The 14,314-nt window shown below is 39.5% G+C and overlaps 1 protein-coding gene across 2 annotated transcripts in view; it reads left to right on the top strand.

The window, feature by feature from the left end:
* Positions 1-14,314, top strand: part of LOC124595824 (sialin-like) — a 124,518-nt gene that overhangs the window by 88,633 nt on the left and 21,571 nt on the right. For both annotated transcript variants that reach the window (XM_047134718.1, XM_047134720.1), the window contains exons 4-6: positions 143-227; positions 11,455-11,675; positions 12,549-12,695. In XM_047134718.1, the coding sequence (XP_046990674.1) occupies positions 143-227; positions 11,455-11,675; positions 12,549-12,695 (453 nt within the window). The remainder of the gene's footprint in view (positions 1-142; positions 228-11,454; positions 11,676-12,548; positions 12,696-14,314) is intronic.

The raw sequence follows: 14,314 nt of genomic DNA, 5'->3' as shown, positions 1-14,314 counted from the left end.
CATTATAAATACTCTGCAAATATTATGGTCTTCTGAAATTTCATATATGTTTAGTAATAGCAACTGACAGTTGCTTCATAACACTTAAATTTCAGCAATATTTTCTAAGTGTTGTAAATTACAGCGTGTTTCATGTTTACAGGGACTCGCATGGCCTGCTTTACACAGTCTTACAGCCAACTGGATCCCTCCAAATGAACGCAGCAAATTTGTTACAGCATATATGGGTAAGTAAAAATAGTAATGTATTGATATACTGTAGTCTGTTAACTAAACAAAACACTTGTTTCTTTCTTTCACAAAACTTTATTATTTTTGTATGACCCAGGTTTCATGTTGTAAGCCATTTTCCAGTGGATAACTGATTCCAAAGATGACAACCAAGTTATCTTTGGAATCAGCTGTGTACAGGAAAATGGGCCCAAAAATAACCAAGTTTTTTGAAATAAGAGAAAAAAATGTTAATTTAGTTAAGACAGTATGTAGTGTTTCACCAAGAACTCACAGTTGTCAGAACCTCTCCTCTGAATCCATTTCCCTCCTCACCCCTATGACACCACTACACATCTACCTTCTACATGCTCCCCAAAATATACAAACCCAACAATCATGGATACGTCATTGTGGCTGGTTATTGTACTTCACACTGAAAGAATCTCAGCCATCATTGGCCAACACTTCCAACAAATTGGCCATTTCTAGCTTCCCACATCAAAGATACCAACCATTTCCTTCACCGACTCTCCACCATCCCCACCCCTTTACTTCCTACAACACTATTTATCACTGTTGACCCCACCGCCCTATACACTAACTTCCCTCATGCCCATAGCCTTACTGCTATTGAACACCACCTTTCCCAATATCCTTCAGAATCCAAACCCACCACCTCATTCCTTGTACACCTTACTAACTTTATCCTAACTCACAACTATTTCTCCTTTGAAAGGAAGGTTTAGAAACAAATCTGCTGCACAGCCGTGAGCACCTGCATAACAAACTCCTATGTCAACCTGTTTATGGGCCATCTAGAGGAGACCTTACTAGCCTCCCAAAAAGCCAAACCCCTAGTCGGTTCAGGTTCATTGATAATATCTTCATGATCTGGACTCAGGGCCAAGACACCCTATCCCCATTCCTTCACAGCCTCAACACCTTCTTTCCCATAAACTTCAGTTGGTCCTCCCCAACCCAGCATGCCACCTTCTTAGACGTTGACCTCCTCCTCTCTGATGGCTCCATCCACACTTCTGTCCATATAAAAATCTGCCAACCACCAACAGTATCTTCATTTCAACAGCTGTCATCCCTTTCACATTAAAAAACCCCTCCCACACAGCCTGGCTACCTAGGGATTGCATATCTGTAGTGACAAAAACTCTGAAGGTCTCGCCAAGGTCTTCACAGACAGGCACTATCTCCCAGGCGTAGTTTGCAAACAGATCTCCTATTCCATTTCCTCTTGCATCCTAAATCCCCCCCCCCCCAACCCCAAGAACCAGGCACAAAGAAGTGCCGCCTCTGTCACTCAGTACCGACCTGGACTGGAACAGCTGAATTACATCCTTTGCCATTGCTTTGATTATCTATTGTCATGCCCTGAAATACGGGACATCCTATCCAAGATCTTTCCCACCCATCTTAAAGTGGTGCTCTGTCACCAACCAACCACCACATCATCCTAGTCCGTCCCTGTGCCACTCCCAATCCTATCCCTTTGCCACAAGAATCATATCCCTGAGGAGGACCCAGGTGCAAGACCTGTCCAATCCATCCACCCAGCACTTCCTATTGCAGTCTTGTCACAGGCTTTTCCTATGCCATCAGAGGCCAGACCATGTGTGAAAACAACCATGTCAAATACCAACTCTGCTGCAAACATTGCACAGCTTTTTATACTGATATGACAATGAACCAGCTGTCCACTGGGATGAACGGCCACTGTCAGACTGTGGCCAAGAGCAAAGTACAATACCCTATGGCACAACTTGCAACTGAACATAACATGCTTGATTTCAGTAGCTGCTGCACTACCCAAGCCATCTGGATCCTCTCCTCCTCCGCCAGCTTTTCTGAACTGTGTAGGTGAGAGGTACCTTTACAACACAATCTCTGCTCCAGTAATTATCCCAGTCTTGATCTACGGTAACATACTGTCCCCACACCGTCCATCCAACAGTTTCCATGTGCTCTGTCCTTTCACCTCCTCCCCATTCTTATCTCCCACCCTCTTAGTATGCTGCCCTCTGCCCATTCATCTGCCCATCCTTCTCTGCTCCTCTCCTTTTTCATTCTGTTTTCCCCACCACCCTGCCCTCCAACCTCACAACACTGTGACTGTTGGCAATCTAGTCCCTGTACACTCCACCAGACAGTGCTCCTCCCCCCCCTCCCACTGATACACTTCTGTCCCTTTCCCTTCTTCACCCCCTCCAGATTGCTGCTTCCATTTCATGTGACAACTGCATTCTGGTCCAAGCTGCCAGTGTTGGCAATCATGTGTGCATGAGGCGTGCTTGCTTGTGTGAATGAATGATGTGTGTTACTCTTTTTTTTCTGATGAAGGCTGTGGCCAAAAGCTTGTGTGTAAGTGTCTTTTAATAGTACCTGTCGCCAACTTAACATGTCATCTTTATGGTAAGTAGCCATCTATCTTTTCCTGTGTTGCTGGACTTTAGATAAAGGTGTAGGAAGCCAGAAAGTGAAACTAATAAATAGAGCATGTATAATTAATTAGTGTTCACAACATTTTTAATCACACTGTGTAATATCTAGAAACAAATGAGCTAAATTATATTGAAAGGATAAGACTGTACAGTGATTCAGACAGGGGACTTGTACACAGGAGGGATGATGTTCAAATTACCATGTAGCCATTCTGATTTTGGTTTTTGTGAACCACCTAGTTCACTACAGATGAATTACAGGATGCTTTCTTAAATAAGGCCATGTCCACTTCTATCCCACATCCTTAGCCAGTTTGAGGTAGTTCATTGTTCACTTGTAGTCTCCAAACTGAAGACTGGTTTAGTTAGGCTCTCTACTTTATACTGTATCAACCTCTTCATCTCTGTATAACTACTGCTACCTATATCCACTTGAACCTGCTTATTGAAGTCAAGCCTTGAGCTCACTCTACAATTCTTCACCACTTCCTTAAACTTTTGCCCCAGTTCGATCTCCTCATCAGTCATTTGCTCTACTCGTCTAACTTTCAGCATTCTTCTTTGGAACCACATTTCAGGAGCCTCCATTTGCTTCTTGTCTGTACCCTTTATTGTCCATTTTCCATATCTACACAAGACTAAACTCAATTTACCCCCCACACTCTGTAAATATTGAATAAGATTTGGGGGAGTGTACAACTGTGTCTCATTCCCTTCTCAATTACTACCTCCCTTTCATGTTCTTCAAGTCCTATAACTTCAGTCTGGCTTCTATCAAAGTAAGCTTTACCTCGCTGCATTTTATTCATGCTACCTTCATAATATCAAAGAGTATATTCCAGTCAACATTATCAAAATATTTCTCTAAATTTACAAATGTAGGTTTGCCTTTCTTCATCCTGTCTCGTGAGATAAGGGTGTCACTGTATATTTAGACATAAATGACCTCAGCAGTGACCAAGCTGTTAAATGCTAATCTTTATTTCTTTCCAGTAATATTTTGTTTTGCTGTTTGAAAAAATAAAACCAACAGTTCTATTTCTTTTACGTCTTACCAATTCCACCTCTCTCTTCACATTGCAGAAACATTGTACAGTATACCTTGTCATATCCAGATGTATTTCCAGTGAAAAGTCTCAGAAAGGTAGTACATTCCTTTACCACTGTCCTGGTGGGGCAATAGTTTCTTGACACAGGCTGGTTGAACCTAGTTCAAAGCTGGATTTATCATTCTCTCTCTCTCCCCCCCCCCCCCCCCCTCCTCTCTCTCTCTCTCTCTCTCTCTCTCTCTCTCTCTCTCTCTCTCTCATACAGGATTACGTCTGACAAGCCTCTTTCAGAATGCTGGTTTCATTGCTAAAATACAGTGCAACCACAAATCTGAAAGTATTTGGAAGACGAGTTGTACTTACCTCCACTGTCACAGGACACACAGTAGTTTCAACATAATGAGTTCACTATTGGACATTTTATTCAAGCTATGTTGACACAAGCAAGAATATATGTTTGTGTAGGCATTTACTATGTGGCTAAGTGCACACATATTTAACATATGTACCATTGCCATTGAAATCTGTTTTTCATTAAAACATCTTCGATTTTTCATAGCATTCATTACAGTATTTCCCAAAATGTTTTCATTTTATATCACTTATTTTGCATGTACCTCCTTATATTTTTCAATGTGATACTGTAATTCTACTTCTAGGGTCTCTCTTCTAAATATGAAAACTCCACTCTTGTCATAAAACATAATAAAACTATTTATTACATTCTTGAAACACCTCAGTTATTTAAATTTCTTGTTATGTTGAAACATTCTCATCATGTTTTTAAATTGGCAGCAGTAGGCCATTTGATCAGGCTAGAAGACCACTAGGTAAGTCTCTCTGGGAGAAAACATTTGCCTTGGTTACATTATTGCTACATAACAAAGTGTAGGGGGACCAAAGAAATTTGTTGGACTTGGCCTATAGTGTGCATCCATTCAGAAAGTGGCCCAGTTTTTAACTCTTCTGGGCATCCTCCTCCACTAACCTTCAGCAGCCAGTAAGGTCTGATCTTCATCTGAACACCTTGTTGTAAATAGTGCTTGATGGTGACAAACGCTGTGCCATACTTCAGTGGCAACGCATTTTAATCATTGTTGTTTGCAACAACAATTTGCAGGGCCTGGCAACATGAAAATATTCACCCCTCAAACCACCTCACTTCATTCCCTCCAAGCTCCCCCCTCCCCCTCCTCTCTCTCTCTCTCTCTCTCTCTCTCTCTCTCTCTCTCTCTCTCTCTCTCTTACTCCCTCTCTTTCTCTCCCTCTCTTCCTCTCTCTCTCTCTCTCTCTCTCTCTCTCTCTCTCTCTCTCTCTCTCTCTCTCTGTCTCTCTCTGCACATAGGCTCCTTCTTATGTGACACATACTATAATACAAAACATTAACGAAATGTTACAAATGTGTTTGTGAGCAATGTATTTACTTCTGGCACCTTGGGTCTGACTAAACTGAGTAATGCATCACTAAAATAAGAATAAAGTATTCCACTTATTACACCATGTACTTGGATTTCTAACTAACTGCTTTGCTAAGGGTAGGATGCAGTAGTGCAACTGGTCCCCTGAGCCAACTTAGACATTCCACCATATCCCCCACCCCTCACTCTCTCCCACTTCCCAAGGCCTTCAAAGACAGGCAGTATCCCCTAGACCTAGTCCACAAACAGATGTCCCATGCCATTTTCCCTCACATCCCCAATTCTCCCACCACCCACAAGAACCAACCACAAAGGAGTGCCCCATTTATCACCCAATACCACCCCAGCCTGGAACAACTGGACCACATCCTTCACAAGGGCTCTGATTAATTATTATCATGTCCTGAAATGAGGGACATCCTACCTGAGATCTTTCCAGACCCTCCTAAAAATGTGTTCCATCACCTCCATAACATCCTAGTCCATCCCTATGCCACTCCCAATCCCAACCCGTTGCCACAAGGATCATATCCCTGAAGAAGACCCATATGCAAGACCTGCCCAGTCCACCCAACCAGCACTTCTTAATCCACTCCTGTCACAGGTTTCATGCTCACCATTGGGAGCCAGGGTACCTGTGAAAGCAGCCATGTCATTTATCACCTCTGCTACAATCGCTGCACAATTTTTTTTGTATTGGTATGACTAATCAACCAGCTGTCCACTGGGATGAACAGCCACCTTCAAACTGTGGCCAAGAGCAAAGTAGACCACCCTGTGGCACAACTTGCAGCTCAACATAACATGCTTGATTTCAATGGCTGCTTCACTATTCGAGCCATCTGGATCCTGCCCTCCACCACCAGCTTTTATGAAGTGTGCAGATGGGAGTTATCCTTACAGCACATTCTCCTCTCCTGTAATTATCCTGGCCTCAACCTATGGTAAAATACTTTCCCCGCACACTCCACCCAACAGTTTCCACCGCCACTGTCCACAGCTGGTGGTCTTGTGGTCATGTTCTCGCTTCCCAAGCACAGGGTCCCGGGTTTGATTCCCGGAAGGGTTGGGGATTTTCACCTGTCTCAAGATGACTGGGTATTTGTGTGTTGTCCTCATCATTTCATCATCATTCATGAATGTGGTGAGTTTGGACTGAGCAAAGGTTGGGAATTTTTTACGGATGCTGATAACCACGCAGTTGAGTGCCCCACAAACCAAACATCATCATCATCATCCACCCCCTCTGTCCTGTAACCTCCTGTCATCTCCCACCCTCGTTGTCTGCTGCCCTCTGCAAATGAACCTGCCCATCTTTCCTCGCTCTTCCTTTTTTGACCTGTTTAGCCCACTTCCTTTCCCCATAACCTTCTGACACAATGCCTGTTGTCATTCTAGTCGCTGCAAACTCAGCCAGACAGTGCTTCTCTCTACCCCCACTTGTACGCTGCTATCCCTTCCCCTTCTCCACCCACTCCAGGTTGCTATTCCATCCCATGTGATAGCTGCATTCTGGCCCAAGCTGCCAAAGTTGATGGTCATGTGTGTATGAGGTGTGCTTGCTTGTGTGAATGGATGGTGTGCGTTTCTTGTTTTTCTGACAAAGGTTGTGCCTGAAAGTTTATGTGTAAATGTCTTTTAATTGTGCCTGTCTGCAACTTAACATTTCATCTTTATGGTAGATAGCAATCTATATTTTCCTACATTATTGATATTCCTACCTGGAGTTTCCATTGTTTAATACATGGTTCCTGAAGGCAACAATCTTTTCAACAGTTGCAAGTGCAACAGGATGTGTGCCTGACAGATCTGGCTTTGTAACATAGCCAACATGGCTTTGTTATGTTATTGTAGTACTGTGGCTTGGCTGCAAGCCGTAGATCCCTTATATTTCCATAGGTCATGCAGTTCTACTGTATGATTTAACAATGAAGGCATATTTACTGGAGCAGAAGTGGAATCTGACCATCATTTGTTAGTAATTAAGTGCAGGTTGAAGCTGAAGAAATTTGCACAAAGTTAGCAAAGTAAGAGATGGGATCAGTATAAGTTTTATTATGCCATTTCAGCTAGTGCTGCCATCAGATATCTGCCATTAAGATAAGAGGAAAGGTAATTATTTTTTTATCTTTCGTGCCTTGCTGTTGTATACCAAACGACAGTTGCTCTGTATGTTCCTCTTATCTTAATTGCAGGTGTCATATGAAGCTAAATAATGTAGACTGGCACTAACAAGAAAAGCTTTTATAAGAAAGAGTATTGTCTTTACACCAAATATAATTTAAGTGGTATAGAGTCTTTTTTTAAAAGCATTTGTCAGGAGTGTAGTGTTAAGTATATTCCAATCTTTGCCCTCCCTACAACTTTTACCCTCTACAGTGCCCTCAAGTGCCATAGAGGTTATCCTTTGATGTCTTGATGCATATTCTTTCATCCTGTTGCTTCTCTTTGTCAGAGATTTCCACATGTTCATCTCTTCGCCAATTCTGCAGAGAACCCTCTTATTTCTTATCATATCAGTCTACTTAAAATTCAACATTCTTCTACAGCACCACATTTCAAATGCTTCAGTTCTCTTTTTTCCAAATTTTTCCATAGACCAATATTCACTTCCATACAATGCTGTGATACAAATGTACATTCTCAGAAATTTCTCCCTGAAATTAAGATCACTGTTTGATGCTAGCAGACTTCTTTGGGGAGGAATGCTCTTTTTGCCTGTGCTAGTCTGCTTTTTGTGCCACCTTGCTTCATTCATCATGTGTTATTTTGCTTATGAGATAGCAGAATTTCTTCTCTTTGTCTGCTTCATGATCATCAATTTTGATGTTCAACTTATCACTTATCTCATTTGTGCTAATCCTCATTGCTTTTATCTTTCATCAGTTTTCTTTCAATCTATAGCATATGTTCATTAGACTGTTCTTTTTATTCAACAGGTCATGCAATTCTTCTCCTCTTTTACTGACAATGGCAATGTCATCAATGAATTGTTAGCCTTTACCATCAAATTTTAATCTCTCACCAGAACCTTTCTGTAGTTCCATCATTCCTTCTTTGCTGTAGAGAGTGAATAGAATAGTAGGGGTAAAAGATTACATCCCTGTCATATATTTAGTTTTATGTTCCATGGATCTCTTCATGCTGTGGAATGACTGATTTTGCATTCATATGTAAATATGGCTGCATGCTGACTTTCTTTTCTTTCCCTTTTTTATTTTTAAATCTGTGCACCTGGTATTCCATTCTTATTTGTCCATCTTTGTTCTTTTGTAGTTCATGTAAATATTTAACATATTCTGTATTTACATACAGCTTACACTTATTTTCCTAACAATTTTGAACATCTTGTGCAATTTTACATCGTCAAATGCTTGTACTAGGCTGGCAGATCTTATAAATGTGTCTTGATTTTTCATCTGGTAGCATGTAAACATTTCTATCTTGCTCACTTGATACATGATTATAACTACTACCAGCATGAGGTACCATTTACAATATACCCACAAAGGCTTGTGTAGTGTGTACAAAGGCTTGTAGAACAAAGTAACGTGAACAGATATTGTGTATTATAAAATATAGAACTGGCAAGCTGCCTATCACTGTTAGCTTTATACCTTGCATTTAACACATTTATAGGGAAAGTCAGTTACCATTTCTTCTGGAGGATATTTTATTTCTCCTGGAAGATATTTTACCTTGATTCATTAATGGCATAAGGCAGCAGGACACATATTTCAACTAAGCAGACAACCCATTGCTATGTCAGATAGACCAAAACAGATCTCTTATGTTCACTGCAGTAGAAAATGATGATAGAGAAGATAATATATATGTAGGGCCAGGAAAAATTCGTTTTATTTTATGGTCAAATTCAGTATTATTTTTTGCCAGATTTGGCGTCATTTTTTCGATTTTACTGAAATTTTTTGCCAATTTCACTGTTATTTTTTGCCAGTTTTGGTGCTATGTTCTTGCCAAATTAATTTTTTTCTTAGTTCACTGTTACTTTTTTGACAGTTTTGATGTTATTTTTTATTCCTAGTCCATTTTAATTTTTTACCAATTTCATTGTTATTTTTTGCCAATTGTGGTGCTAGGTTTGAAGTTATATCATAGTTCATCCTGCAAGAAGCGAACTGTTAATTTAATGTTATATATGAAGCTCAACCTTGAGGAAAAAAGAATTCTAAATACACTTCAACATTCAATAACTATCAGTTACCACAATGTATATCTGTCATCCTCAGATCTCTCAACTTTTTTGTATAAGAAAATCACTGATTTCACATTCCTTTTCTTAAACCATCAATTTTGCATTATTGTTTTCACAAAGTTTTCCTGTCTGTATATGTAGGGTATTCAAGAAGTCCCTGTACCCTCTTGACTGCAGAAATAAGTAATTGTTTTATTATTCTGAATTTGATAAAAAGCATTGTTTTCAGTATTGTTTTGTTTCAGTATTGCACTGTTTCAGTTATTTATTCATGTCTTGAGCGATATGATGTTTTGTCAAGCTACTGCTAAAGTGAGTGGACACAGTTACACTGTTCAGGAGCAATTAGTGGCATGTGTATGGGTGCAAAAATGTCCACAGAAGCGCAAACAATGACAATGAGTGTATTTAAGAATTGCTTTAGCTAGGCCTTCCCTTGTAAAGCAACCTTACTTGACTGGAAGAAACTTTCTTTTGTTTCAGGCAGTGGCAAAGAAACACGAAAAGATAGCTATACCATTGTTGCTCAAGCATCTCTTGGACACACTGCAGTTACATTGAATATCACCTAAATTGCTTTGGATTTACAATTTTACCCTCATAACCAGTTTGTTTCATGGACCCTGGAGAATGGGAAGAAGCCTTTAACTTGTTGAGAGTGCCAGTACCTATGTAGTGTAGCTGAGTTGCTTTCCAGTGATAGTATGTTACCTTTTCTGATTGTTACCTAAACATAAACCTGAGAAAACACTGTTGTTTCCTACTAATGTGCAATTAACAATGTGTTACCAAACATGTCCTACCCAGCGCTATATTTCAGTGACAGCTGTAACACAAATTGCTATCTGTTAAGCTTTAGAGAGTGGAGAAGCTTCTGTAGCTCACTTTACTAAATGAGCTGTTGATGTCCAACACTTGTTGGCTATACTATTGTTACTATAATTTATTTAGTTTTGATAGATATTGTGACAGTAGGTCATTAACATCCAAAAATTCCCATCATTTGTATGGAAGGCACACCAAATTGTTTAGACATGCCAACAGGGCAGGGTGGGCAGCAATCTGTGCTGTTGTGTACAGGAAGGTGTCGGAGAAAAGTGACAGTTCGTTGATACAAGGTGACCAAGACAAAATTTCCTGTTGATGTGATGAACAGCTCATAATGTAGAAAAATATAAGTTAATGTGGATGCATAGGAAAAACAAACCCGTGATGTTCAAGCAATATGAAATGGAACGAACATTTGAGGATTGTGGTAGGGAAGGTGGATGGTCGACTTGGTTTATTGGGGAATTTTAGGAAAGTGTGGTTCATCTGTAAAGGAGACTGCATATAGGACTAGTGCAACCTATTCTTGAGTGCTACTCAAGTGTTTGGGATCCTCACCAGGTCAGATTGAAAGAAGACACCAAAGTAATTCAGAGGCGAGCTGCTAGATTTGTTACCGGTAGGGATGGAAGAGTTATGGATACGCTTCAGGAGCTCAAGTGGGAATCCCTGGAAGGAAGAAAACATTCATTTTGAAGAACACTATTGAAAAAGATTAGAGATCTGGCATTTGAAGCTAACTGCGGAACAATTCTACTGCCACCAACATACTTTTCGAGTAGGGACCGTGAAGATAAGATACGAGAAATTAGGGCTCCTACAAAGGCATGTAGACAGTTGTTTTTCCCTCACTTATCTAAGAGTGAAATAGGAAAGGAAATGACTAGTTGTGGTACAGGGTACCCTCTGCCATGCACCATATGGTGGCTTGCGAAGCATGTATGCAGATGCAGATGTAGATGGAGATGCAGACAATTTTGTTTTATTAAAGTTGCTGAAATTGGCAGATTCCCCATTTGGTGTGTACAGGGTGATATGAGTAATTACACTATATTCATGATGCTTATTTGTTTTTTACTGCATCACTCTGTGTTCTTTTATATGGTAGTGGTCACAGAGTTCTATCTGACCATTGTATTGTATCATCTTGTTTGATGTGAATGCCCTGCATCAGTTTTGGAAACTTGAAAGGATAGAAATAAGATTTCCCTTTCTAATTTAAGAAATAACAGAAAGTAAATGTATATGATGCAAAGAACATGGTACTTTATTCACAGGAAGCTCTGTAGGAACAGCTCTAACATTCCCACTTTGTGGTCTGCTTATATCATGGTTTGGTTGGCCTTCTGTTTTCTACACAACTGGTGGAATTGGAATTCTGTGGTTCATCATTTGGTGGCTTGTTGTGTATGATTCCCCTGCTGAGCATCCTTATGTGTCTATGAAGGAGAAGCAACTCATCCTGGATAGTTTGGGAACATCAGTGTCTGAGACAAAGGTAATACTGGTCACAATTTTTACAGTATGCGAATGCATTATACTGCATTTTATGTTATTTAACAGAAGTTCACAAAGTAGGCTTAAAAATTAATTGTAGTGAGGCAAAAATAGCTCTCTCTCCCTCCATCTCTCACTCTCCCCCTCCACCTCCCCTCCACATCCCCATTCAACTCCCCCTCCCCCTTCCCTCCCCCTCCCATTCCCCCTGTGCCTCCCCCCCCCCCTGTTCTCTCTCTCCCCTTCCCCCTTCCCCTCCCCCTCCCCTTGCCAATGAAAGATGATCTGCAGGGACATCATTATGCTTCTGAAGGCTTCTGATGAAGACGTTGAGAGAACTGTGAGGCTGTGTTTGCGGAAACAGTGTGTCGACTTCATCCGTGATGGCTTCAGAAAACTTGTTCATTGTTGGCAGAAATGTATCCAACTGGCTTGTGATTATGTGGAAAAGTGAATATTGGTAATTAAAGATCACATTCTAAAGATTATTTCTGCGTTTGATTTATTAAAATATTCCCATCCAAACCCAGTAAACGAAGGTGAAAGCATTATTTTTCATTCAACCCTCAAGTAATTTAAATTACTGCTGCATTTGCATGTAATTTTTAATTATGAATTCAACATATTATTCATTAATACCATTATGTCCAGGATTTTGGCCAGAGGTAAAATGGTGTAGGAAATGATTTATTTTAAAAATACATTCATAAATTCTATAAAGTTGTTACACAATGAGTATTGATGAATGAATTATTTGATATACTGTATGTGTTGTCTATTGTTAGTTAGAACATGCCTTTACTGTAAAAGAAGTATTGGTTCGAATAACTCAAGAAAACTATTAGACTGACTTATTCACATTATTTATTCACAGGCACCCACACCTTGGAAGGCAATTTTATTATCGGGTCCAATGTGGCTCAATATTTTCTCTCAGTGGGGTAGCACATGGAGCTTGTTCACACTTATGACACAGGCACCAACTTATTTCAAGTTCATTCATGGCTGGAACATACATATGGTAAGTGATATTTAAAATGTGTATGAATGTTCAATTGTTCTAAACTCTTAGTACTACCACAATATTTGGCCAATATCACCAGACTTGTAACCTTATAACTTTTTCTTTTGAAATGGAGCTAAAAGCAGCCAATGAACAAGAGGTGGGTTTGACTGACCAACACCTGTTGGCCCAAGTTACGAGTAACTTCTGACAGAAGGATGAAAATTGTATTTGATAGAATGGCTGGTAGTTGAATGACGTAATTCTTCATAAGCGACAATGTAAATCAAATAGATGATGTTCACCTTTGATTACACTGAACAACAAATTTGAAGTGAAAGTGTATAAATTCCATGGTTCATGGCCGATGCTGTTTCCTATCTGCTTTGCCCCTTTATTATAGTGCGTTTGTACATTGTGTCTCCATATATTTTGCATTGTACCGGTAATGACACCAGTTGCTAAGGTGTTTCTTAATTTTCCTGTTTTATGTTCAAGATATTTCATGCTTCGCACGCCTGTGTCTCTCATGCTAATTTATTGGGTACTGTAGTGGGGTTTTCTCTTATTATAATATCTGAATGTAAATTTTCTTGCTCTGATTTGGTAGCTAGTTCTTAGGAAAATTGTTTAATGTACTGTACCTCAGGTAGTCATTTGTCCATTTGCAGGACTGTGTCATGTCAGATTTTGTTTACAATTTATGTTGCACTAAGTAATTTTGAGGCAGTTTGTCTCCAGCACTTGTGCATGCATGAGTGCATGCACTTGGCCGCTGGCCGAGCCTCGCCGCGGAACTGCTTGCAACGCCTAGTTTCCTTGTTGCTTACGTGTGATCCTTATTCCTGGCCCGATGTAGCTCTGTCTATGTTTTCCTTACTGTTTTTAGTATTGATAGACATAATCTTATGATTATGTGTCTTTATTCTGTATTAGTTTTAATCTGTGACATGTCCAACATTTGGCCCACAAAATAATTTAATTTTTGTATCACAATTTTCCTTATTATAAAATCTTTAGATTGATGATGTATTTCAATGTTTAATATATGTCTGTATGGGTTAATTTATAGATTCTGAAGAAGATACCATTATTGGCATCAAAACCTAGGCATAAAAAAAAAAAAAAAACTTGCATCTGAAGGCTGAATTTCTTATTGTCTGAACATTTCACGGTTGCTGAAGCACTGCATTATGTTTAAGATTTGCATTATAATATTTGATTTTAAACTTAACATAAAAATGCATGTATAATTATCTCACTGCAATAAAACAGTGTAAAATGAAAACTAGAGCTAATTTTGAATTGTCTTTGTGACATTCGCAATCAGCACATTAGAACTGATAGGAATTGGGCTATTTTAATTCGATTTACATTTTCATTGTTGCACAGAGTCAGTTATAAGTAAAAGTTTTTTCTTAAAAATCAAAATACTGATGTTTACTTGAAAACTGGACATTTTGTGTAGATCACTCTGTATTTATCCATCAGACAAGATACATTCGTAAAAATTCCTTCTTAGTCTGAAAAATGGTTGTTGCTTGGAGTTTCTTGTGCAGTAACGAGCACACACTATGGTTTTATGTAATTGCTTCTGTTGTCACAAAGAGTTGGCTGTTAATCCTTTTAATGCTCAT

The sequence above is a fragment of the Schistocerca americana genome, chromosome 2 (assembly GCF_021461395.2).
Source record: "Schistocerca americana isolate TAMUIC-IGC-003095 chromosome 2, iqSchAmer2.1, whole genome shotgun sequence".
In the NCBI taxonomy this organism is placed as follows: domain Eukaryota; kingdom Metazoa; phylum Arthropoda; class Insecta; order Orthoptera; family Acrididae; genus Schistocerca; species Schistocerca americana.
The sequence above is the reverse complement of the archived record's forward strand: the minus strand, read 5'-3'. Positions and strand labels throughout refer to the sequence as shown.